This window comes from Megalobrama amblycephala, linkage group LG3 (assembly GCF_018812025.1).
Source record: "Megalobrama amblycephala isolate DHTTF-2021 linkage group LG3, ASM1881202v1, whole genome shotgun sequence".
In the NCBI taxonomy this organism is placed as follows: Eukaryota; Metazoa; Chordata; class Actinopteri; order Cypriniformes; family Xenocyprididae; genus Megalobrama; species Megalobrama amblycephala.
Window position 1 is genome coordinate 43,944,981 of NC_063046.1, and position 26,047 is coordinate 43,971,027.

General features: G+C 37.0%; 1 protein-coding gene across 1 annotated transcript in view; it reads left to right on the plus strand.

The window, feature by feature from the left end:
• Positions 1 to 26,047, plus strand: part of col4a6 (collagen, type IV, alpha 6) — a 101,770-nt gene that overhangs the window by 57,132 nt on the left and 18,591 nt on the right. The window contains exons 5-19 of the mRNA XM_048185613.1: positions 15,543 to 15,677; positions 16,564 to 16,608; positions 16,686 to 16,802; positions 17,177 to 17,227; positions 18,703 to 18,780; positions 18,867 to 18,902; positions 19,170 to 19,211; positions 22,613 to 22,699; positions 23,215 to 23,307; positions 24,864 to 24,917; positions 25,015 to 25,077; positions 25,298 to 25,342; positions 25,425 to 25,478; positions 25,587 to 25,647; positions 25,818 to 25,937. Of these exons, the coding sequence (XP_048041570.1) occupies positions 15,543 to 15,677; positions 16,564 to 16,608; positions 16,686 to 16,802; positions 17,177 to 17,227; positions 18,703 to 18,780; positions 18,867 to 18,902; positions 19,170 to 19,211; positions 22,613 to 22,699; positions 23,215 to 23,307; positions 24,864 to 24,917; positions 25,015 to 25,077; positions 25,298 to 25,342; positions 25,425 to 25,478; positions 25,587 to 25,647; positions 25,818 to 25,937 (1,081 nt within the window). The remainder of the gene's footprint in view (positions 1 to 15,542; positions 15,678 to 16,563; positions 16,609 to 16,685; positions 16,803 to 17,176; positions 17,228 to 18,702; positions 18,781 to 18,866; positions 18,903 to 19,169; positions 19,212 to 22,612; positions 22,700 to 23,214; positions 23,308 to 24,863; positions 24,918 to 25,014; positions 25,078 to 25,297; positions 25,343 to 25,424; positions 25,479 to 25,586; positions 25,648 to 25,817; positions 25,938 to 26,047) is intronic.

Sequence of the window (26,047 nt, forward strand, 5' to 3'; positions counted from 1 at the left end):
ACAATACATTTGGAGTTTATAAAATACACACTGATGTCAGACGTCAGTGGAAGCATCAATAAACAGTGAATTCAAATATAATTTGCCGACATTTATTCATATCAGACACACATAATGGGTCTAAGTAACTATAAAGTTTACTCTCTTATTCTTCCAGTTCACCAGCCACTTGCATATATTTCAGGAGAAACTGATGTATTCACCTGCTGTAAATCAGACTGACAGAACTCTGTGAACTGCAGTGCAAACTAAGATGGCGGTGCCCATCTCGCATTATAGATCAAGATAAAGATGATTTATAAAGGTTTTAAACGACAAAACACACTCATATTTGAGAATCGGAATATCATATAGTTGAAGACATGTAAGCAAGTTTGCGAATATTTTAAATATGATCCATCTCTCATAGTGTTATAGTGGCTACGTTCAGCGCTCGTGACACGCACGCGTCGCCATGGAAACAATAAGGGCAAACGTTCTAAAATAAGGGTCGCCTTAAAAAAAAACTCACTCTGGCGGTCAGTTAGAATATTTTAAACTCACGCTTGAAAGGTGTGCGTATCCTGGGTGTTTTAATATTAGAAAGCCTAAAAGAACATTTTTGTCAGGACAGAAATTTGTGACTTTTCATAGATTTCCTATGCACAATCCTGAGCGAATGAAACTGGTTGCTACGCCTACGTCAACTGTGACCTTTTCAGCGTAATTGCGTATTACGTGACGTCACAAACGCGCATCGGAGAAAAGAGCAAAGCTAGCATTTGTGCTTATAAAACTTAGACTTTTTAATTGTTTTTTTTTAAATGACCGATCGTTTCGATAGATAAGACCCTTATTCATCGTCTGGTATCGTCTGGTGTCGTTTAAAGCCCTTTGAAGCTGCACTGAAACTGCCATTTGGACCTTCAACCATTTGGTGCCCATTGAAATGAATGAAAAATCCTAGAATATTTACATCAAAAATCTTAATTTCTTTTCGACTGAAGAAAGAAAGACATGGACATCTTGGATGACATAGGGGTGAGTAAATTATCAGCAAAAGTTTATTTAAAAGTGAACTAATCCTTTAACCATTTTCACAAATTCACGTTTTTGTAGTTTCCATGGGAACAATAATGGTATAGTTTTCAAAAACTTGATACCTGTTTTCAAAAGTTTGCATTTTCAGGCCCCCAAAATCGTGTAAACGAGTGGCCAAAACGTTTTACTTTTTTAGTTGAAAACGGCGTCATGCAAACGGCCCCTCAGATGCCGTTCACACATAACGCTGAAAGTCACAAGGTCACTGTACTGTTGGTAACAGCATGTAAACAATCTGATCACAAATAAGATGTACTGCAGTTAGAAATAAGAGTTTAAAGTTGCTTAACTTAGTTGCATCGCTGAACACATCCACTATCTGTTCACTTTATCTGTGTTGGTTGTAGTTTTGGCTGTCATCTATTGCAAAACAGGATCAGCTTTGTAAATATTAAAAAAAGAATTTTATATGTTTTTAAGTGCTGTTCAGGCTACAAAAATTGATTAGATGACAGCCAAAACTACAACCAACACAGATAAAGTGAACAGATAGTGGATGTGTTCAGCGATGCAACTAAGTTAAGAAACTTTAAACTCTTTACTTGTCAGAATACAATGAAATCTTATTTCTTCTTCACAAGACACATTTTCCCATGCGCCTAAGGAACTGCTGAGGCAAAATTTCCGAAAGCAGAAAGCAAAAGCAGTTTTACTGCTCTTTTCATGTACTCTTTTCATGTTGTTGTCGAAGAAAGTCACTTGGCATTGTGCTAACGCCTACATCATTGCTACAGCAACCAATGCATAAACCAGATATCACACTGATTGAACAAACACATCTTATTTGAGTGTTTGCAAAATAACTTTGTAGACAGTAGAGTCTAAAAATTAGACTTGAATGCATTGTCATGTTCACTATTTATGCTAAAAAAACAAATAAGGAAATTCTTTATTTAGAATCTAGATTAGTTATTCACACCTTAGACATGTTGGCAAAAAAGTTACACTGTTAAATAGAAGTTATTTGGCAAAGTACATGTCTTTACAATGCTAGAATCAAGAGCAGGAACAGAAATATTCATACCCTGTAGATATAGTTTAAGGCCACTTAAGGTTGTCAATCACAAAGATGTGAGGCAGTAAAAGAGGTGGGTGTTTGCCAAGAAGACGTGTCTCCAGAACTGATATGACTTTGGAGTTTATCCAGGTCACTGTTGAATCCTGCTCACCCAGTCAGTGTGCCATGACTGATTGCTGATTTTAATGATATGTTTACAGCCAGCTCTTTCAAAAGCAAACATTAGGATTTGCATATAATCACGGACATGTCACTTTCTAGAAATGCTGAAAGTAAACCTTATAGAAAGACAATGACATTTCTTTGGATACTAGAAATAGAAATGAATGCTGAAAAATACACTTTATTCTTTAAAAGAATCAAATACTTTTATTCAGCAAGGATGCATTATGTTGATCAGTGAAAAGATCATTAAGACTTTTACTAGAAAACATTTCTGTGTCAAATAAATGCTGTTCTATTAATCAAGGATCCTGAAAAAAATGTAACACGGTTTCTACAAAAGTACAACAGCACAACTGTTTTCAGTATTGATAATAATGATAATAATAACAGCAACGTGTTTTGAGCAGCAAATCAACATATTAGAATGATTTCTAAAGGATCATGTGACACGAAAGACTGGAGGAATGATGCTGAAAATTCAGCTTTGCATCACAGTTTACTGTGTTTTTGATCAAATAATAAATGCAACCTTGGTGAGCACAAGAGACTTCTTTTAAGAACATTTAAAAACTTTTGAACGGTACTGCATGCATAGGTGTATTTTGATGCACATGAATTGAGTGAGATATCAGTTGCAACAATGATTGCGCAAAGATAGAAATTTTTTTCACAATTCATTAAAGTATCATTACCATGAGGGTCTGAAATACAGTAGGCATCATCACTTTAACACACATCCACATAATACAATTTTATCTTAATGGCTTTCTTAAATATAATTTTTCCATGAATCACCAGGCACATGACATGTGATGCTGGTCAAACCACAGCACACCAACACCCACAAACCAAAAGTACAGACAAACTGGTTGATAATGTTCTTTATATGGCACAGTTTAAAACTACAGTCTCATAAGATGATGAATAAAAGCAAAGCAATGTGAGATTGTGTGTATGCTGTATTTCTCAAATCTTAAACATCATCACAAACCCCAGACATATAAACACTCTTTTTTTCACCTAAAGATATAACTAATAAACTCACATGAGATGAAGTTGTTTTGTGTAATGCAGGTGACAGTTTAAAGTGCAACACAGTGATCTTTTTCATATTAGATTTAATACACCATAAAGTAGCTTTTGCCTTTTTCATTCTTCAATCAAAATCAGGATTTTTTTTCTTCTCTCTTTTCTGTTGAGAGCTCAGAGTAAACAGTTACCACACAAACAAACACAGACATGCACTCACAGAGAATGCTCGTGGTTCATACCGCATCCGTTCCATCTTCCCTGGAGCATGCCAAGATGTTGGCATGCAAGACAGAACTGATCTCAAGGTCAGATTTATTATTTATTGTGTTCCATTCACACCTACAAGATGAGAGATGCATTTTATGAGCACAAGAGCACACATGCCAGTCATAGTCTCTTGCATGTTTTCCATGTGCTACTACATAATATTTAAAATCAGTGCTCATTTTACTGTTTGGAACCACAAACTGTAATTAAACAAACAGGAGGACAAACAAAGTCAAAAGTTGCCACATGCTTTCCTGACATAAACAATGACATGTGCGTACAACATGATTTATTTGCATTTAAGTGATGCAGTGTTTTCCACAGGCAGGAGTGGCAAAAAAATGACCATAAAAGAAAGAACAGGATGTTTCCACATGGTTTAGTCTGCTAGTTTAATTTCAGTGTCAAGTGTGGAGGAAGATAGTGTATTTCCATAGTCATTGGAAGAACAGACTCATAGCTCTCTTTGTTCTGGCCTTGAGTCATCATTTAGCGATATACTCAGAGCAACACAAGTTGTTTAACATCAGTCTACTCATGACAGAGACCTCGTGACCCAGACCTTGCTCTGCCGAACCCTTGCAACTCAATGCACCCAACCCTGACTTAAAAGTGGGCACAGTGTCAAGTTTGAATTGAGCTGCAGTCAGTGTCCAGGGTAGAAAAAATCGATGTGGTTGTTAAGCTGCCATTACCTTTGATTCCAGTAATCCATCTACACAAAAGACATGGCCAGAGTGGGTAAACCATCTTTGAGCCTGACTTCACCACCACCAATAGAGCTCTGGCCCCCAAAATCAACAAGAGCCAATGTGATGCGATGCAAAGTGAGTGAGCTCTGAAAAGTGCAGTCAGCCGTACTGGGAATGTCTGCTTCAGATGAGGATAAAAAAAGGGAAAGTTAACCATATATTTATTTGCACTATAATTTAGGGGAAAATATGCAAAATAATGTTAAGCTTTAGTTTAAATCATCAATAAGAAATAGCAATAGGGATTGAGGGACAAAGAAATAGCAAAATAGGCTTTACTTGACTTGCCTTAAATACACATACATTCAGACTAATTCTTTTCCTATTTTTCAAATCACAGCAAAGAATCTGAAATTTAATACATAGAAACTCCCATACCAGCAAGGTGAAACCCTATGCAAACCTAGCTGCAAGGTATGTGAAAGAACCTTAAGAAAAAGCTAACCAATGTGGCACATTTAACCATATATTGTGTCACATGTATCAAATGTTTTGAAACTCTTTGTTTTTCTATGCTACTACAGATAGTTTTATATATACTGTACACTGCCGTTTAAAGGTTTGGGGTCGAATTTTTATATATTTTTTTCTTATGTTTTTGAATCTCTTGAGTCTTTTGTGCTCACCAAGGCTAGATGACAAGGCTGCAAAACATGGTGCTTTTTTCAGGACCTTTTGATGAATAAAAAGTTCAAAAGAGCAGATTTTTTATTTGAATTTTTTTGTAACAATGAACAAGTCTTTTCTGTCACCTTTGGTCAATTTAATGCATCCTTTAAAAAAGAAAAAAACAAAACAGTTTTACAAACGTCAAACTTTTGATGTGTGTATATTAAACTGTATGAAGTATTGAGTTGTGATCTGTGGACAAGTGGTAGTGAGGGGATAATGAAATGTCATGAATTTGATTTAAACCACATGAAATTGTATACATTGGTGTACACATTAGAACATTCTAATGATCAACTCTTGATTAATTTTAAAGTGAAAATGTTGCTGCTTTAACATTATCTCATGTCTCAAGAATCAGTAGGACTTCCAAGTGTTACATCCATAGATCTCAGACAAATACGTCAAAGGAATACACCTGCCTGCATGAGGCCATTCCTCGAGCATCTGTTTCCAGCTGTCTCTGAACCCTCCTTAAAGACAAACATCAGCCATGATGAGCCATCTTAAAAAAGAGCATTCTTCTTTGGTCAGCCACCCAACAAAAACAGGCGCCCATACTAATCTCATTTGGACCAATAACATCCGCTTCCAGACAGGTCAGAGGTTGTAGGATGCTGACATAATGGTTGGGTTAAGGGCAGCCAAAGAAAAGCAACACTGGCTTTCATGTGTGCAGAGCATGTGTGACCACTTTAGCCATCTTTACTCAGTCTGTCCACTCTTAGAACATGAGACTTTAGAAATTTACTCTTGATTAGGTTTATAAAAAGACACTTTGTCTGAATACAGGCATGTGCATAGATAGTATGTAATGTAATGTACAATATGAAATTTGTTTTTCTTGCATTACACACTACATTAGTCTTATCACAAATTATTATTCATTATTCTCAAATTAAATCATATCAATAGTTTTTGTGTGTCTGTTTATGCTGAAATGTTCTTTCTTTCTCTTTGATTTCATACTGAGATGATCAGAACTGATGTTAAGGACGGACCTGCATGTAGATTTCTAGATAAGGGGTCAGATCATGTTCCTTAAAGGGATAGTTCACCCAAAATTCTCTCATCATTTGCTCACCCTCATGTTGTTTCAAACCCTTAAGATTTCCATTTATCTTTGAAACATAAAAGAAGATAGTTTTAATGAAACCAGAGAGATTTCTGTCCCTCCATTGAAAGATCATTCACCCAAAACTACACTAAAAACAGACTGTGTCTCTTCAAAAGACTGTTTAAATCACTTGATTACTTTTACAATCATTTATAACCTATTTAAAGCATCAAAGTTTTGGTGGAAAGGGCTTTCAATGGAGGGACGGAAAGGTTTCATACAATATATCTTCATTTGCATTTTGGGGATGAATGAAAGTCTTATGATCTTAGAATGACATGAGTGTAGGTAAATTATTACAGTTTTCATTTATGGGTAAACCCTTTAAGGTAACAGCTGTACATGTTCAGTTTTTACAATACATGGGGATCACATAAAACACAGACATGCTATCCCACGTTTTTGTTATCTGTTTTATCCCTATATGTTTCTTTGTTTAGAGGAGTCTCCCCCAAGCACAACCAAAATCCAAACAAACGTGAGTTATGTTTTGGCTACAGACGATTTACCCAAACATCTTGACTAGAGAGAGACATGCTTGAGGGACAAAACCCATAGCTGCTTCCTGCACTAAGTGCATTTACATGTGCAGCCAGTTATAATCATACTACAAAGGTTTTTCACATAGTCGTACGTCACCTCTGCTCGCACACAATGCAGAGGCCAATTATACTGTAATTAACATACATGGTGGATGAAACTAGTACAGACTTGTATGATTTTAGTTGGACTAACCCAGCTAACAGGGAACGGTCTCAGAACTTTAGCTAACATTCTTGTTCTCTCAAAGTTAAAGAATAGATGTTCTTCCAGTAACGTTAATAGAATAGTCGTTAAGAGTTACCTGGTCCTTAATAATGTTTTAAAAATGTTTGTTCTGAAACATTTTAGTTGGACATTTTTTTTTAAACATTTTTAGTAACAAAAATGTCACTACTTGTTTCAGAATGTTCAGAGAACATTCAAATGTAACATGTCCATAATGTTCCTGAATGTAACATTCCCATAATGATGAAATGGAATTTTCCCTTAATGTTCACATAAAAAATCATTTTGAACATTTCCATAACAATTCCATGGAATGTTAGCCAAAGCTTTTAGAACATATTTTTTTACATGATGAATTATTGATTTAGTCTGAAATCAAATATTTAAAGTGTATGTAAGCACACTTACTGTGAGCAGCCAGGTGTCGTGTTGATCCAGATCAAGAGGTATTAACCAGCAGAGTCTAAACAGTCCTTACTTGTTTAGATTAACCAATTGTATTTGAGTGTTAACAAGATTTAGATATAAATGATTTAGACTTCCTGTTTTTTGCATTTTGTATCCTTGTCTTTGTTGTTATTCTAAGGCAAATATCATTTATAATGAGATGAAAGGAGGTGAGAGGTCATTTTCACACAGACCCCAACATGATCTTTGGCCCTTGTAACTTTTGACCCCTGGGGTGATGTCTTGATCTAACAGGTTGAAATTGTTAGAAAATGGCTTAGTTATAAACTACACTTTCTTTGCATGCAACCTCAGTTGTGTCTTTGGAAATAAGACTGTCCCCTACTGGGGATCATATGTAAGTACCAGGGCAAAAATGAATGTTTATAAAACATGTAACACTTGGATGTGGGTTTAACACATCACAGATATTCACACTAGCATATATGTAATAGGACTATAAATGTACGTAAGATATAATGATGGTATCTGATATCAGATATCAGATGAATAATCTGATATGAGGTTACAGCAGTGAAATTTTATGACCTATATGCTGGTAGATTGCAAAATACTGTGATGTTAACATAGCTCTCTCTCCATCTCTTTTTTTTTTTAAACCTTTTCATTCTTTGCCTCCAGCATTGTTATTGTACGCATTGTTCATGGAGTTTTTAAGTGTCTTTGTCATGGTTCTAATTTCTTTGTTTAAAAAAAAAAATTAGTAATGTTTGATGTGATTGAAAATTGCAATAAGCCTGTGCTGACAGCCTCATCATGTTTGTGTGCGTGTGTGTGTGTGCAACTTTATTTACTAAATTCTGATTGAATAGCAATTTATTATCCAAAATGTTAAATGGAAAAAATTGTGACCTCTAAATAACAATTGTCACTAGTTATTTTGTTTATTTTTTTAAATAATTTATAAATTATTTAAAAAAAAAAAAAAAATCTTCACAGTAACAGATTTGAAATATCAGTTCTATGGTCTTTTAGGTATATACTCTCATGATGAACTTCTCCATGGTTATATATGGAGGATGTTTATACACACATTTAATACTGAAATCATCCAATCAGGCACATACTTGTTTATAGTATGCTGAAAAATGAGTTGATAGAGACAATAAACAAACTAGGTAAATGTTTCCAGAAAGTCTATGAAAGCTTTAAGTACTGTTGATGTTTTGTGATGAAGGTCTCACACGAAATCATTAAATCATTACATGGCAAGCTGTTTATAAATGTTGCACGCACACTTAAACACATTGTGACTCTATCACATTAGCATGCCTTCAGGGTTAAACTTTGAACAAGAGAAAGACTGCTGAGTCAGTGCGTGTGTGTTTTCACTGCTGTCTGCCTGGCACGGCTGCTTCTTTCGCTTCTACTTTCGGGGTGGTGCACTTCGAGAAATTTGGTTATCGAGGCTGAATCACTCAGTCCGCACCCTAGCCCTTTTTGATGTGTTTCCTAGCGCTGCTTCCATCACCGCTCCCGATGAACACATGGCGCGACAGGTAAAATCAGGCCTGAGCCTCGCTGCCCACGAACAATGGTTCCTACCAAATCCTCAGAGCCAACAGGACTGAGCCGGGGGAATCTGTTGGCTCATGGATTCTGTTGGACGTTCCGACAGGAAGTGAGGTGCATGCTCACTAGCCAGGCGAGTAAGACTGGCTGGCTTAGAAAGGCAGAATGAGTTCTATTGTGTCCATTGTGAGGGGGCAGATTTGTGCCACAAACGAAGCAGTCTAGTGGGCATTAATGTGGCTGGAAGTCACTTTTTCCATCTTCGTGTGGTTAATATCGGTGTTTACAATTTGAAACCCTATGAAGCAAAGTGTGAAGGAGACAGGTGAGAGCCGATCATGGTCTTGTAATGCCCTCCGTTAATAGAGACGAATAGTGATTTTTAAGGTATTTCACTTGTCCAGTGCATTCGCTTGGTGGTGGAATGCAGTTCAAATCATCATCAGAAGAGTTGACTCAACAGAAACAACTAAATTTCTGTTTTCTGAAGAAAATGCATGTTGCCCATGCCAAAGTTGCCAATCTATGTCCATTTCTGTTCCTTGAGGGCTGCCTTTCTTCCTTTCTCCAGAGCTAATAGAGTGTTGCAGTGATGAAATATTTTTGTAGGCCAACCCGGAATGCTGGTTCACCCTGGTTCCTTCGACCTAAACCCTATAGGATTTTTCCAATGGCTTTTGGATTACTGCAGAAAATAAGCTCTGTGACTAACAAAAGTTTATGGTTCTTTTAAGAATTTCAAAGCCTAAATACAATCGGCAGAAGTAAAAAGCTAAATGTAGGCTATAAACAAGCTACACTACAGTTGCATGACTTCAAACTCCACCACCTCTAAGAATCTGACAACTCTTTCAGTCTTTATTTACAAAACATTTTCCCTGAAAGTTCAAGTTGTAATAGTTTGCAAGAGCATGATTTTAAACACATCAAAGCTGTGAAAGCAGACTACAGTGTGTAGATGAGATTACCTGTTTGATGCGATGATATTTAATGTCCCTGACAACCTTTGTAGTCCCATTTAGTCACTTGTTAGCAACCGCTTTTTTCAAGACAAGTAAAAGCATTAAAAAAATCACAAGAGGCTGTTACTGATGTATTTTATAAAATGTGAAAATTTCTTGAGCTTGTGTTCACCACAGACCTTATTTCAGGAATTTATCCAAAAACTGTAGCACTCTATTAACACACCTGTACCAGCTAATCAAGGTCTTTGGGATTGCAAGCGACATCTAAAGGGGCACACTACACTTTTCATTCCACTGACTTTCACTCATACATATGCAAATGCAGAAGACAGGAAACCGAAGTTTATGCAGGGAGAAATATGATTTGAATTTATTTTATGTTCTTTTTGGCATTTTAATTTAGAGTTTGATTATTTTAATATATTATAATAAGTTATCAATGTAAATTATTCATCCTGTAGCACCCTTAGAACATTGCTGACGCCCCCTAGTGCTATATATTACCCAGGTCACTCTATAAAGTATGTTTTGCTCATTTTGCTGATTTGTTTGTTTGCCTGTGCTCCTATGTCTTCCACTGAAAAAATGTGGGAAATCTTATATAAGAATTTAAATAAACTGTTTCTTGTTTTGTTTTGTTTTTAATTATACTACTTATATATATTGCTCAACTGCACACAGATCTTGTTTAATTCTTGGTGGTTTCCCAATACCAACCACTTTTAAATCTCAAACCAAGACTGCTTGTCTGGTTTAGCCTCAGATTAAATGTTAAGCCTCTGATGGCTGATGTGGGCAAGAATTGACACATTCCTTCCTTCCACCTCCATTGCTGTTAGAGGAATAGCTTGAAGGATAATGTGAAACCACATTAAATGTTTAAAAAGAAACTCCCTACAAAGTTGCTTTGAAACATCTGCACTTTCTATTCTCTTTTTCTGTGTTTCCACACTAATGCTCTATAATTCTTTCTTATGGCAGAAGTCCACTGAAAAAAACACCCTGTAATGGCATATGGATGCATACACCCCCAAGGATTGTGGGATTTTTAGGGCCCAAGCGAAAATTCGCGCAGGGCCCTCTTGTTCTTCTAAGGATTATTATTATTTTTTTTTTTTTTTTTTTTTTTATTTTTTTTCCGTCTTCCGGGGCTTTTTGGGGGCCTTAACATGCTCAAAAACTCTTGAAAATTGGCACACACATTGGAATCCGCGGCCATTAGGACGCCGGAGAGGCTGGTACCCGGGCGTGGCAGGGGGGCTCGACAGCGCCCCTTGAAAAAAGTCTGAAAATTTGGTCCATATATTAAACACGCTTGCACGTATTAGTATGAAACTCAGTACACATATAGACCTCATCGGGCCGAACAACTTTCGTGCTCTAAGTTAAACACCACGCCAACAGGAAGTCAGCTATTAAGGGTTGTTTGAAAAACGCATGCTCTGGAATTTGATATACTCCTCCTAGACGATTAATCCGATCGCCACCAAACTCGGTCAGCATGAAGTCAAGACACTGATGATTAAAAATTGCCAGGGGATTTTTGATATCTCGAACGGTTTGGCCGTGGCGAGGCAACGAATTTATGGCGAGAAAAAGGAAACAGGAAATGTGTTATAACGTCTGCATACATATATTGATCTTTATGAAACTTCACGAGTGTGTTCGTTATAGGAGTCTGATCACATGGATGTGACTATTGTGAGTCAAAGTTATAGCGCCACCAACTGGCAGCAGGAAGTGTATCACTTTTTGAAATGTTTTGAGATCACCCTCTTATTTTTACCTGATTTGCTTCAAACTTCATCAGTGTAATGTCAATACACAGCAGATGTAGACCTATGACAGGATTTTTGATATTTGAAATATTGTTGCCATGGCAACAGGTCAAACTGTAATAATATTCTTGAGTGTTTTTGAGGCTCTTAACATGCTTCAAATTGCATGAAACTCGACACACACATCAATATTGTCAACCAGTAGACATGGACAAAGCCATAGAAATGGGCGTGGTGGAGGGGCTCAGTAGCGCCACCTTTTGACAAAAGTGGGGGGGTTAGTTTTTCCTACAATCACCAAACTCGGTACACATATTGTTCTCATCAAGCCGGACAATTTTCTAATTTACATTCATTAGCTCCGACCAACAGGAAGTCAGCTATTTTGGTTTGAATGTTAATTTTTTGAAAAAACAGGCTATGAATTTTATACTACTGCTCCTACAGGGTTTATCCAATTTACACCAAACTTTTTTTAACTTGTTGCTAACACATTGAAGTTGTTTAATTGCAAACGGATTTTGGATATCTCAAACGGTTTGGCCGTGGCGAGGCAACGAATTTATGGCAAGAAAAGGGAAACAAAGTGTTATAACTTCTGCATACATTAATTGATTTTGATGAAACTTCGGCTTAGTCTTCGTTGTACAAGGCTGATCACATGGATGTGACTATTGTGATTCAAAGTAATAGCGCCACCAACTGGAAGCAGAAAATGTGTCACTTTCAGCATACATTGAGATCACCCTCTTATTTTTACCTGATTTGCTTCAAAATTCATCAGAATAATGTTAAAACTTGGCACATGTAATCCTTTGAAAATGGGCAGGGAGGAGGGGCTCTATAGTGGCACCTTGTAGTGCAGTAAATGTGGAGTGAATTTGACATAGTCCTTTGATGTTTAACCGTTTTAAGTGCCTATTGCCCGCTGTGCACAGTTGCCCTGAAGCCACCGGGGTGGCGGTGCCACCGGGCTTGGGCCCGCCATCGCTGCTCGCAGCTATATTTATTATTTATTTTTTTATTTTTTTTTTTATTTTTTTTTCCGTCTTCCGGGGCTTTTTGGGGGCCTTAACATGCTCAAAAACTCTTGAAAATTGGCACACACATTGGAATCCGCGGCCATTAGGACGCCGGAGAGGCTGGTACCCGGGCGTGGCAGGGGGGCTCGACAGCGCCCCCTTGAAAAAAGTCTGAAAATTTGGTCCATATATTAAACACGCTTGCACGTATTAGTATGAAACTCAGTACACATATAGACCTCATCGGGCCGAACAACTTTCGTGCTCTAAGTTAAACACCACGCCAACAGGAAGTCAGCTATTAAGGGTTGTTTGAAAAACGCATGCTCTGGAATTTGATATACTCCTCCTAGACGATTAATCCGATCGCCACCAAACTCGGTCAGCATGAAGTCAAGACACTGATGATTAAAAATTGCCAGGGGATTTTTGATATCTCGAACGGTTTGGCCGTGGCGAGGCAACGAATTTATGGCGAGAAAAAGGAAACAGGAAATGTGTTATAACGTCTGCATACATATATTGATCTTTATGAAACTTCACGAGTGTGTTCGTTATAGGAGTCTGATCACATGGATGTGACTATTGTGAGTCAAAGTTATAGCGCCACCAACTGGCAGCAGGAAGTGTATCACTTTTTTGAAATGTTTTGAGATCACCCTCTTATTTTTACCTGATTTGCTTCAAACTTCATCAGTGTAATGTCAATACACAGCAGATGTAGACCTATGACAGGATTTTTGATATTTGAAATATTGTTGCCATGGCAACAGGTCAAACTGTAATAATATTCTTGAGTGTTTTTGAGGCTCTTAACATGCTTCAAATTGCATGAAACTCGACACACACATCAATATTGTCAACCAGTAGACATGGACAAAGCCATAGAAATGGGCGTGGTGGAGGGGCTCAGTAGCGCCACCTTTTGACAAAAGTGGGGGGGTTAGTTTTTCCTACAATCACCAAACTCGGTACACATATTGTTCTCATCAAGCCGGACAATTTTCTAATTTACATTCATTAGCTCCGACCAACAGGAAGTCAGCTATTTTGGTTTGAATGTTAATTTTTTGAAAAAACAGGCTATGAATTTTATACTACTGCTCCTACAGGGTTTATCCAATTTACACCAAACTTTTTTTAACTTGTTGCTAACACATTGAAGTTGTTTAATTGCAAACGGATTTTGGATATCTCAAACGGTTTGGCCGTGGCGAGGCAACGAATTTATGGCAAGAAAAGGGAAACAAAGTGTTATAACTTCTGCATACATTAATTGATTTTGATGAAACTTCGGCTTAGTCTTCGTTGTACAAGGCTGATCACATGGATGTGACTATTGTGATTCAAAGTAATAGCGCCACCAACTGGAAGCAGAAAATGTGTCACTTTCAGCATACATTGAGATCACCCTCTTATTTTTACCTGATTTGCTTCAAAATTCATCAGAATAATGTTAAAACTTGGCACATGTAATCCTTTGAAAATGGGCAGGGAGGAGGGGCTCTATAGTGGCACCTTGTAGTGCAGTAAATGTGGAGTGAATTTGACATAGTCCTTTGATGTTTAACCGTTTTAAGTGCCTATTGCCCGCTGTGCACAGTTGCCCTGAAGCCACCGGGGTGGCGGTGCCACCGGGCTTGGGCCCGCCATCGCTGCTCGCAGCTATATTTGTTTTTGTGGCTGTAATCCTGTTAAGACTGCAGATCCTTGATCTTGTTTTTTGTTTGTTTGTAATATTGTACCATGTGGTGAGATGCAAAATCTTAATACTCCATTTCCAGTGAAGTTGAAAGCCTGCTTCCCACACCAGCAGTTGCATTAGACATCGTATTTTGAATTTAAGGTTCGTTTTGAAGTGTCTGCTTTCAAGACATGCATTTTTCCTAAGGCCATTTGACAACACGCCTCATATGTTCATTGTTACAGTATGTTTTATACAAAAAAAAATTACACAACATTCTTCACAGACTGAACATTGCACTAGATTAATCATACATTGAGGCATGCAGTAAGTGATCTCTCCTTGGTCCTTATCTTCCTAGTAATATATGGAAACATCAATTAAAAAGGTTTATGCTCAGTTGATCAGTCACCTAATGGGTCACCAGAGCTAGTATAATTTTAGGATCTTTTTGCCTTTACAGGACAATGTAGTTAAGACAGGAATGTAAAGGAGGTAGACAGACCAGAATCGGAATAGAGCAAACACGGACACCATCTTCAGTTAAAGTCTTGTTTTATGTTCAAATACTTCATAATAGGTGTCTGATTGAGTGGTTATCTCTGGCCAGTCTTCATACTTGTAATGGGTACCTGCAGTCACATCTGGGCTCTTCTCTGGAAGCCCTTTGAATCCCTTTTAGGGATTGCTGCATTTTAGGGGCCAGTATCATATCCACTCTCAATACACATTACTTACTTGCCCTTTTATAAGTAATGCCCTAAATAATTTTGTCAATAATTATATACTGCATGTCGAGAGACCAGCTGCAATGAGTTAAAATGTGGGATTGTGTCGCCACCATTTGGTCAGCAATGAGTATTACCAGTGACAAACAAGTGGTTGTGCTATTCCTTGATATTTAAAGTGTTTTACTAAAACACAAAAATGAAATACTACATATTATATATAACTTTATTTTTTTCTGCATGTATTTTCTCTTTTTTTTCTTCAAAGTTTGATAAAAAGTGCTTGATTAAAGTCATAACTTGATATAATTTTAGTGTTTTTTGTTTATCTGCATTCCCTCATGCACAGACTTATCCTGTAAATTGAATTTAAAAAGGATTCATGCTACATTTTGATTTATTAATATAGCAGACACTTTTATCCAAAGCGACTTACAAATGTTAGTACAACATAGCAATTCATTTTAAGGTGGCATCTGTATTTCTAACTGCTGCATTAATTTTTGTCTCCATCTAGGGGCGGCCGGGCGAACTTGGACAAGTGGGCAGCAATGGTCCTGAGGGTTTCATTGGGGGCTCAGGACCAGTTGGGCCCAAAGGAGAAAAGGGCCATGTAGGACGCAAAGGGCCCTCTGGACTAAAAGGAGATAAGGTCAGATTTCTTTGGTAAATGTAGGGGAATTATCACATATAACAGATATCCATTACTGCTGTGCTGAAATACACTGTTTTCCAAATATGCAAGTGGGATTTCACTACAATAAACGTTCAGATTTTAGTTTTTCAAAGAAAGTGGGTTTTTTTTTTTTTTTAGATAACTCAGACAGGTTTGTTAAATAGTTTTTCTTAGGTAAATGGAAACCCTGTTTAAGAGGTTTCACATTATTGATCAAGTCACAGTTCTCATGCAATATGAGGAGGAAGAAAGATCTTTCTGAAGACAAAAAAAGCACAAAATGGTGCAATGTTATGCAAAAGACTAATATTATGCGAAAACTAGCTTATACACACTTGCGCCTGTAAATAATTTTTATTTTTTGTTAGTTGTTGCAAAAGCCTGTAGTTAAAAGTATACAAAGATTTTTTTCAGTATGTCTGTAAAATAGTCCATGCAGAACTCAGCACTGAGCAAAAACACTGAGATTTGACCAGTGAGTGGATTCACCTCTGATTGGCCATTGCGTTCAAGAAATAAACAAATATATTTGTGATTGGTTATTTTGCTCAAAGCTGCAAAAGCATGTTGTAAATAGAAACCTTTGATGCTCTCCAGAGTGCAAACACAGATACGCACTGAATCGCTTGCTAAATTTTTCGTCAATATGCTATTGTTATGGACAAAACTGATCCTAGACTAGCAGTTATTTGCAATCAGAAGCAGAGGCAGAGGAAGGCTAGCTTATACACACTTTCGCCTGTAAATCATTTTATTTGGTTGTTTATTTTAGTTGTTTATTCTCCTGCATTCGCCCATCAAATCTTGCTGCGTTGGGTCCTGCTGTAGTACAAATGCCTTTTTGTGTTTTATTTTTTGACAGGGCCCAATGGGTGTTCCTGGGTTTTCTGGAAATGATGGTGTTCCTGTGAGTACACAGTTCTACTATAATTTCACCTCTTCTCTTAAAATGGTTGACTAAGCTGATTTTACCATGCTGTACAGGGACACCCTGGTCAGGAGGGGCCCAGGGGACCCCCAGGTCTCGATGGCTGTAATGGCACACGAGGTGACCCAGGTGGCAGAACTGTTGATGGATTTCCTGGTATTCCTGGTGCTCCTGTAAGTATAAGGGCTTAATGTGCATTTCAAGAAGATTAGGGTTATGGAGTTAGCATCAAATATATACAAATTTGAATAAAAGTAGCAGTTTCACTTAATAACTGAAGAAATCATCTTATCAAATGCCAACTGCAGTGTCTATAACAACAAGAGAAATATTCATTTTTATTTTTTTTACAATTAAGTTACATACTCAGTTGCTTATTAGTGTAATACTTGGTTTTTTTTATTCTATTTAATAGCTGTGAAAATTGTCATTACTGATTGTTTACTGATTGTTTAACAATATACATCTATATTTTTAATAATATAAATATATAGATCTATAGTGTTCATATTTGTTTCACTTTTTTCTTTTTTTTTTTTGATTATAGGGATACCCTGGTCAGAAAGGTCAAAAAGGAGAGCCGTATTATAGGTTACCAGTAAGTTACACTCATTCTTTATGAAACTCAAGCAAATCACACATGCAAACATTTAATATGTACACACTCATACACACATCCACATGTGGCATTTACTGCCAACCCTGTTAATAATATGTGTTGTGAGTTAGTTGTAAACCTGGGTGTGGAGTGCAGACCTGTCTGGGAAAATCCCTCCGTCATTTTCAACACCTTATGCATCTTTTGTATTACCTGTGGGTTTTGAATCCACTCAGGTGGGCCACACATAAGGAGGTTAACAACTTTTTCTGCTGTTTTAATAAAGAGGGGATGAGATGGGCATTGGTCACTGACATTTGAGAGCTGTGTTAAAAAGAGGTGTAGTTCTCCGATGAATTAAATCATTATTTACTCACCAACATGTTTAAAGGTACACTATATAACTTTTTCTCTGTAGTGGTTAAAAACAAAACTGCATGCATTTTGTGCAAGAACATTTTTTGGTTGTGCTTCAGCTCTTTGTGACTGTGCAGATGAATATGACCCTTTACATTAGATAATGCTTTACATTGAACTCTGTTAGAGTGTTACATATGACAGTTTATCTGTTCAATAAAATACCTCACTCATGCCACATCTCGGCATCCACCAAAAGCCAAGCCAGTGTTGATTCTCATTTTATTATTAGCTCTGTCACGCTTTTCTTTTGCAAGAACACTCTCTTCTTTGTTTTTTTGGGGGTTTTTTTACAGCTGATTCCCCAGAGGTTCAAGATTAGCTGCTACATGTCAACCTTTCTCACTCGTTGTAACAACTAACCTTTGCCACTCCCACACCATACACACATCAAAGTAGCTGGAGCAACTTTTCTCCATTACGGATATGTCGAGACACACACAGAAGAGTGAATTATGTGTGCAATTTCACATGAAAACCACTTTGTCAGGTTTCAAATATAAACCCTAAAAAAATAAGCTTACCATAGTAAATAGTAAGGATTGATGATATATTGACTATTTAATTGTAGACAAAAAAGTTACATAGTGTACCTTTAATGAATGAGGACTGGAGCTTTCGAGATTTAAAACAACAAACAACAAACAAACAAACAAACACCATAAAACAATCATAAAAGAGACCCATTAACTTGTGGAAAAAGACAATTAATATTCAGAAAATATTATAGATCTGACTGTACTGACATATATTGGATGAGAAAACAAAACCTTAAACTGCATTATGACACTATTGTTTACTGTAGAGACGATTTTGAAGTCATTTTAAAAATATATGAACTTTGCAACATTCACACAGTTATTGAACTAAATTGAATCAAAAGAATTGAGCTGTATAATGGTAAAGATTATCAGTGAGTAATGACTGTTTGTCACACAAAGATATCACATGGCTTCAGAAAACTTTGAATATTGCCAATTTTGACTTTATGTGCACCTTCAAGTACTAAAAACCAAATGTTGCCTTTTGGTAATTTCAAATTCTTTTAAAATCCTTAGCCATTTTTGACTGATGGCCCTCCAGGTCCAGCAGGATTTCCAGGTCCATTGGGGCCCCGAGGTCCAGATGGATTTCCTGTACGTATTACATCCATCCGTCCATCCATCTAGACCATCTGTCTACTGTATAAAGACTGTAATTTCACCGTTCTCTCCCTCCACAGGGTCTACCTGGTCCACCTGGTCCTCCTGGACCTCCAGTAAGTTCTGATGTCTAAGGAACAGTTTTGACATTGCATGTTTTATGTTACATGATCCTATCATGTTAAATACTTTATCCTCCTGTCAGACAGGGGGCAGTGTGCAAACATTTATGTACTTTTGAACACTTGCTTTGGAATTAAACACTACAATCATTACATAGTTGTCTGCTTAAAATTGTAGTATCAACACTTTTTATTTTGTGGAATAAAACCATAAATAAACCATAAATAACAGTTTGCTGAATGTCTCTGTTCATTCTACAGGGAAGTCCAGGTCAAGGATACAAAGGGGAGCCAGGCGAAAAGGTATGGGTTTCATCAACTTGCCAACAACTAAGCAGTCTTCCACACACAATTGCTTTTAGTTTTCCCCATTCATCATTAGGTTCAGGTAATATGCTAATTTTTATCCAATACTGTTAATACTTAAGATGCATTTTAGATTTAGCTGAGTCCTGGGTGTTTGTTTATGTTTGTTTGAATGTCTTAAAGGATTAGTCCACTTTCAAATAAAATTTTCCTGATTATTTACTCACCCCCATGTCATCCAAAATGTTCATGTCTTTCTTTCTTCACTTTCGTATTCTTCAAAAAGCTTATGCTGTACTTCCTACGCCTTCCCTATTCTACTTACGGAAAAAATGGAACCGGCTCTGCATTCGTTCTGTAAAGCCGCGCACACACTTAATGATTGTAAGGCCGATTATGAATGTAAATTGATACTTATGACTGATCGCGCTCAAACGCGTCCAGTCAGAGGCAGTTGCGTTCAGTCTGCGATTACAGTCGGTGTTCAAATTCCATGTGTGAGTATATAAATCGGCTCCAGTCGAAGGAAACAATCGGTATGTGTGTTCAGTTCAGTCTTAGAATGTTTCAGCTAATCGTTAGGTGTGTCCCCGGCTTAAGTAGAATAGGGAAGGCGTAGGACATACAGCGTAAGCTTTTTGATGAATACGAAAGTGTGGTTTTGGCGGAACCACTTGGAAGGCGATCATATGTGTTTATAAAGTATATACAGTTGTATTTTTTTTCGAAAATGACAGATCGTTTCACTAGATAAGACCCTTATTCCTCGCCTGGTATCGTTTAAAGCCCTTTAAAGCTGCACCGAAACTGTAATTTTGACCTTCAACCGCTTGGAGGCCATTGAAGTCCACTACAAGGAGAATAATCCTGGAATGTTTTCATCAAAAACCTTAATTTCTTTTCGACTGAAGAAAGAAGGACATGGACATCTTGGATGGCACTGGGATTATCAGGAAAATTTTATTTGAAAGTGAACTAATCCTTTAATGAGATTTTTTTTTTTAAATCTTTTCTCTGCTGAAGATGTATTGCATGTGTTTGTTGGTGGTTAATTGGCTTAACACCACAAACAAACACTTCTCTGAGTGTCTATGACATTAAAGACTCCCCCAAAATTGCTTGATTTTGTGTTGAGTTTTCTGTCTTGTAATGACATATTTCCTGTTGAAACAGAAAGCCTGAGCTGGACATATTGAATGGCTCGTGATCTTTTGTTTTTTTAAGCATGTCACAGCCTATCGTTTTGATTTCTAAATCTAAGTGAAATCTAAACGTTTTTTCACATAACTGTACGATAAAACTCCACTCTCTGTAACGAGACTGGCACACTCAGAGAATGTTTATAGTTTAACATTCAGTTAGTATTTTTGTAGTATTTTAGTCTGCTCAGGGACTGATTAATAACAAGCTAGCTAAGAAGATCTTTCTGTCTTTTGGATTGGACATTAAAAGATTATACTGCTTTTGTCTTTTTCATAATAACTCTACATCACTCTTTCATTCTTATCATCTACCTCTAGATTTTCTTGTCTTCCCTCTTCTCCAAATAGTTCTGTACTCCCAGCATGCCTATCTTGTTTCATTTATGTTTTAACCCAACTTCAGTATGTTTCTACTCATCTCAACCCACACTACACATAGTAAAAGCCTTTTCCTGTAATGTAAAGGAATGTGTATCCCTATGGTATGTTCAATTCTGCATACACAATTGAATCTTACTAATAAGCATGGTAACACTACAAGTTTGGAATGTATTTTCCTTTACTTTTGAATGGCAGTTCACAGATTTCATAGGTTACAGAACAGCACCAGCAGTTTCGTCATAACTTGTAAAGTCAATGTAGGAGTATTGTCATATTTCACATGGAATCTCTGAGCTGCTATTCAATTTGCTGTTTTTGAGTGATCTGTTCTGGTGCTGGAATCACCTGCTCCAATCTTCTGTGTGCCTTTGTTTCCTTTGGTTGGGACACTTAACCCAAAGAACAAGAGAAAACAAGGACCAATAGTTCTATTATGCAATCAATTGAAATTGTCAGATAGATCTATGAAATAAATTAAAAATAAAGGAGTGCACCAATAATATGCATGCGTTTGTAGCTGTAACTATTACAAAAGGAGCCCTTAGTCCTACTGCTCTCACTTTTCATTTCTGTCATTCTCTATCACTTCATTGTCTTGCTTTCCTGTTTTTTCTCTGTAAAAAGTGATTTTCTTCATCATTCTCTTTGTTTATCTGGTTTTCCAGTAAAAATGTAAATGTAAATAAAGTTATATTCCATCTATATGCTAGTGTATGCTAAGCTTTGACAGAAAAAAATAAAATTCACATTTAGTAGATATTATTTAGTCTTTTTCTTCTGGGGAAACATGAACAAAAATGTTGACACATTCTGTTTTTTTGTTTTTTTTTTTTTTTGGTCAATTTAAAGTTATAGTCCATCCAAATCTGTATGACTGACTTTCTTCTGCTGCTCACATTTTATATTTTGAAGAATGTTGATAACCAGTTTTGGTTCCCATTGACTTCCATTGTATTTTTTGTCCATACAATGGAAGTCAAAGAGAAACAAAACTTTCAAACAGTTTCCAACATTCTTCAAAATATAAAATGTGTGTTCTGCAGAAGAAAATCAGTCATACAGATTTGGAACGACATAAAGGCAATGAAAGTAAATTATGACATAATGTTCATTTTTGGGTGGACTATCCCTTTAAATCCATTTTGAACTGACTACTGACCAGCAAATAGCAAAATATGGTTCATTGCTGTGATGTAACTGAAGCCTGTTTCTCAAACATGACACAAACTTCTTGTTTTAATAGGAAAACACAAACACAGGAAAAACATAGAAAACTGTTTATCAATGAATGAAATGGGGTCTTTCAAACAAGATAAATTTACTTAAGATGCAAAATTGCATCAGATGAAGATTTTTCAGAGAAGATAACTGTGAGGGAACGGCGAAGATCGCTTACACTCACGTCACCGGCCTCGTTCTCGCCCGCCCTGCTCGTCACAATAACTTTTTAAAAAAATAAATAGAATTTTTTTTCTTGTTTTAGGCATAAACCTCACTATATTTGTTAAAACTAAAACAAAACAAAACAAAAAAGCTTTCTATTGAGGTGAGAAGTATGAAGTCAGAATATATATTTTAAGGATGTTGAGATATTTTTACTGGAAAAAAAGATATAGATTTTTGCACTGTTTATTCTGCCTGTTGTTCTCACACTCTTTCAATACCCTTTGCTTTCACATCAGTCCTTCACAACTTTCTTATTACTTTTATGCTTTTCCCTTACTTGACCTTGACTCCTTATCTCACGCTCTCTCTCTTTCTCTCTGATAAAATCCTGGGCTCTAATTTGTCAAATGTCTGTGTTGTGGATCTCAGGGGGATGTTGGTCTACCGGGACTCAGGGGCAATCCGGCCGTTCAGTTTAACGCACCAGCAATAAGCACTATCAACAAAGGAGAGAAGGTAACATACAGGGGAGCGGTGATGCCAACCCAGGGAGGGGAAGTGCCAGGGTGAGAGGAAATGATGGTGGGAGAGAGAGGAGTGTTGGAGGGCACTGAACCACATCATCGCTCCAGGGAAAATGGTCTGGAACATTCAGACATTTTATCAAAAGGGATTGACATTCATAAAAACGTTTTCACGTACAGATCCTGACAGTATAAAGGGGGGATGGTTAGTTTCGTAATGATTGAATGGGGAGAGATATAGACACATCCATTGTGTTAAATGTGTGGTTCATTACCAAAACTCCTTCAATCTTCCTGTGTCCATTCATCTCCTTCTCGCCCTGATCTCCCCGCTGCTTTGGCAGTGGTCATAGTCCACTTAACGTCTTTCTTCAAAAACCAAAAAAACTTCTCACCACATGCCACCTCTTCAACATGCTCCGCCGCTACCGTCTCCAAACAGCCTCCCCATCACACCTCATCTTGCCCATATAAAAAAAATCTCTCTTCCTTGGTTACCGTATCCAGGGAGAAGTGGGCCAGCCCGGTGACCCAGGCCTCCCTCGGGGCAATGGAGTGGTGGAGTTTGTTGGCTTTCCAAAAGGAGACAAAGGAACTAAGGTTTGTGAGGAAAACGCAGCTGCGAGGATCTAGAACTAGGATGCCGTCAATCGACACGTCCTCCTCAACTTCTTTTCTACAGTTTCTTTGTCCACTTACTCCATACCTCAGGCCTGCTATCCAGGAGGGTGACGTCCACCTCGTGCTTACTGTATACTTCCCATACTTCACCCTGTGGTGAACGTTGAGGGTGGTGTTTGTAAATTCTTCATGTTTGGTAGTGATTTCAGTCACATGTGACAAATGATTTTTTGTCTAATATTTCCGAAGATTCTGTCTTAAATTATATGTGCATATTTGCAGTGGGCCAAAAGATGACACTTCAGCCACACTTATGTATGAATATCATTATCTAATGGCCTGAACAATGAAATTCATTTGAAGGTGTCAAAATTGCTTTTCGAAATACTGGCTGCATCCGAAAGCTTACAATCGCTGCCTTTGGACTGGAGGACGCATTTCACTGTAGGAAAGCATCAAGGCATGATGGCTTCGATTTTTGAAGGCAGCATAGATGTATCCTTCGGCTGCCATTGATATCCCACAACCCTGTGCATTCCATTCTGACAGTTGAGCTAAAAAAATAAAGATGGTGTCTTAAAGTTGCGATTGGTGGTCAGTTTGTGTGTAAATGTACATTTTTGACCAACGTTCTCCACTTTTGATGTCATTTCTAACGAGAAATTACTATTGAAGTAATTAAATATTTGTTTAGTTCTCACCAAAGCTCGTGCTGTTTTGCTGTAGATTATTAAACTGTTATGCTGCGAAATCCGTTTCATGCGCAAACGCTTCCTGCAAAGTCATTGCCTAATAAGGTAGTGAGGCAACAACTCAACTGCCTAAGCTTTTGAATGCAGCCACTGTATATTTATATTTATGAATATCATAGTCATTCAAGTCATTTTATTCTGCAAGAATGAATTAAATTGATCAAAAGTGACAGTAAAGACATTTAAATTGTTACGACAGATTTGTATTTCAAATATAATGTTTTTCATTTTAATTTTCTATTCATCAAAAATCCTGAAAAAATATATAACTGTTTTCCTTCCAAAATATTAAGCAGCATGGCTGTTTTCAATATTGACAATAATAAGAAGTGTTTCTTAATCTTGAGCACTAAATAATCAAATAAATGCAGCCTTGGTTAGCATAAGAAACTTTCAAAAACAAACATACACATAATATATGTGTTGAAATTTTAAGAATATTTTCATTTGGAGCCCAAAACACAACACAGGACATTCAGTTTGAATGGGTAGATTTTCAGGCAAACTATAAATTGCTGCATAATGTGTCAAATATTGTGTAATATGTCTTAGAAATATCAGTATCATTGATACTCTCTTGTTAACTTTTTTTTTGACATTCACAGTACATATTTTAGTACATATAAAAAAGCCCAGTTTAAATATCTGCAGGAAGAGTAAAAAAGGCTACTTTATCCCCAGCCCAGTCACATGGTACATATGATACAAATGTTTTTAAAAACCACAAACTGACATTGTGAATTCTCAGCCTTCTTTCTTCTCTTTTCTCTCTCTCTACCTCAGGGTGAAAAAGGCTATGCCGGTAATCCAGGTCTTCCCGGGAGACCAGGACCAACAGTTAGTAATCAAAGACAGCTTTTCATCCCATTTCATTTTTGCTATGTTGTTATTTGAAACTGGCTCACAAATCTCTTAATTTTTTGTGCATGTGTAGGGCCCATTTGGTTATAAAGGTGAGACTGGAGAAAAGGGAATCCTGGGCTTGCCAGGCTTGAGGGTAGGTCCTGTTACTTCTACTGTACATTCCGTGATTCACCATTCGGTAGAATATTTTAAATGGTTCTTTGTCATTTTACACTACATCTCATAATTTGTTTGTGTACTGTATTAGAAAATAAAGTACACATTTTTTTCATTTATATTTATATCAAATGTAAAATCCTGTGTTTGTTTTGAATCTACCTGAATTTCTTCTTATGTATTATTCGATATGGCAGGGTCCACCTGGTCTGAATGGTCCTCCTGGGCTCCCAGGGAGAAAAGTAAGATATGAAATGCTTCAATTGAAACAATTTCCCTCCTATATGATTATTATATACCAACCATTTCCTGTTTCCTCTGTAGGGCTTCACTGGGAATCCGGGTTTTCCAGGCCAATCAGGTTTTACTGGCCCAAAAGTAAGAACGCAGAACCAGAAAATACAGAAGAAAAAAAAATAAAAATCACACAAAAAAGTCACAAGCAGAAATATGTTACACAACAGCATATTTTTAATATATTTTTAGGGTGACAGAGGAGACCCAGGTCCACCTGGACCGATTTTGGAACCAACAAATGGAATTAAAGGTATCAGGAATCACTTTTATTTATCTTTAAGAAATATTTTTCTCTTTGTTATGCTTTCATAAACATGAATTATCAGGTAATTGCTTCTTCTAATCTCTCATGCACACACATACACACATTTGTGTCCTGATGTACAGTCTTCAGTGATTATTTAATTTGCTTGTACCTAGGTCCTCAAGGTGATCCTGGCTTTCCTGGTTATCAGGGGCAAACTGGGGATACAGGTTTTCCTGGTCCGCCTGGTCCGCCTGGTCCTCCTGGTCCTCCTGGAATACCTGTTTTTATCTCAGGTACTAATGACATACATTTTAATGTTTTATGACTCAAATCATACATCTTGAGAATGTACTATGACTTTTCTAAGTGATCAGACTTAATATTTTTGTCTTTAGGACAAAAT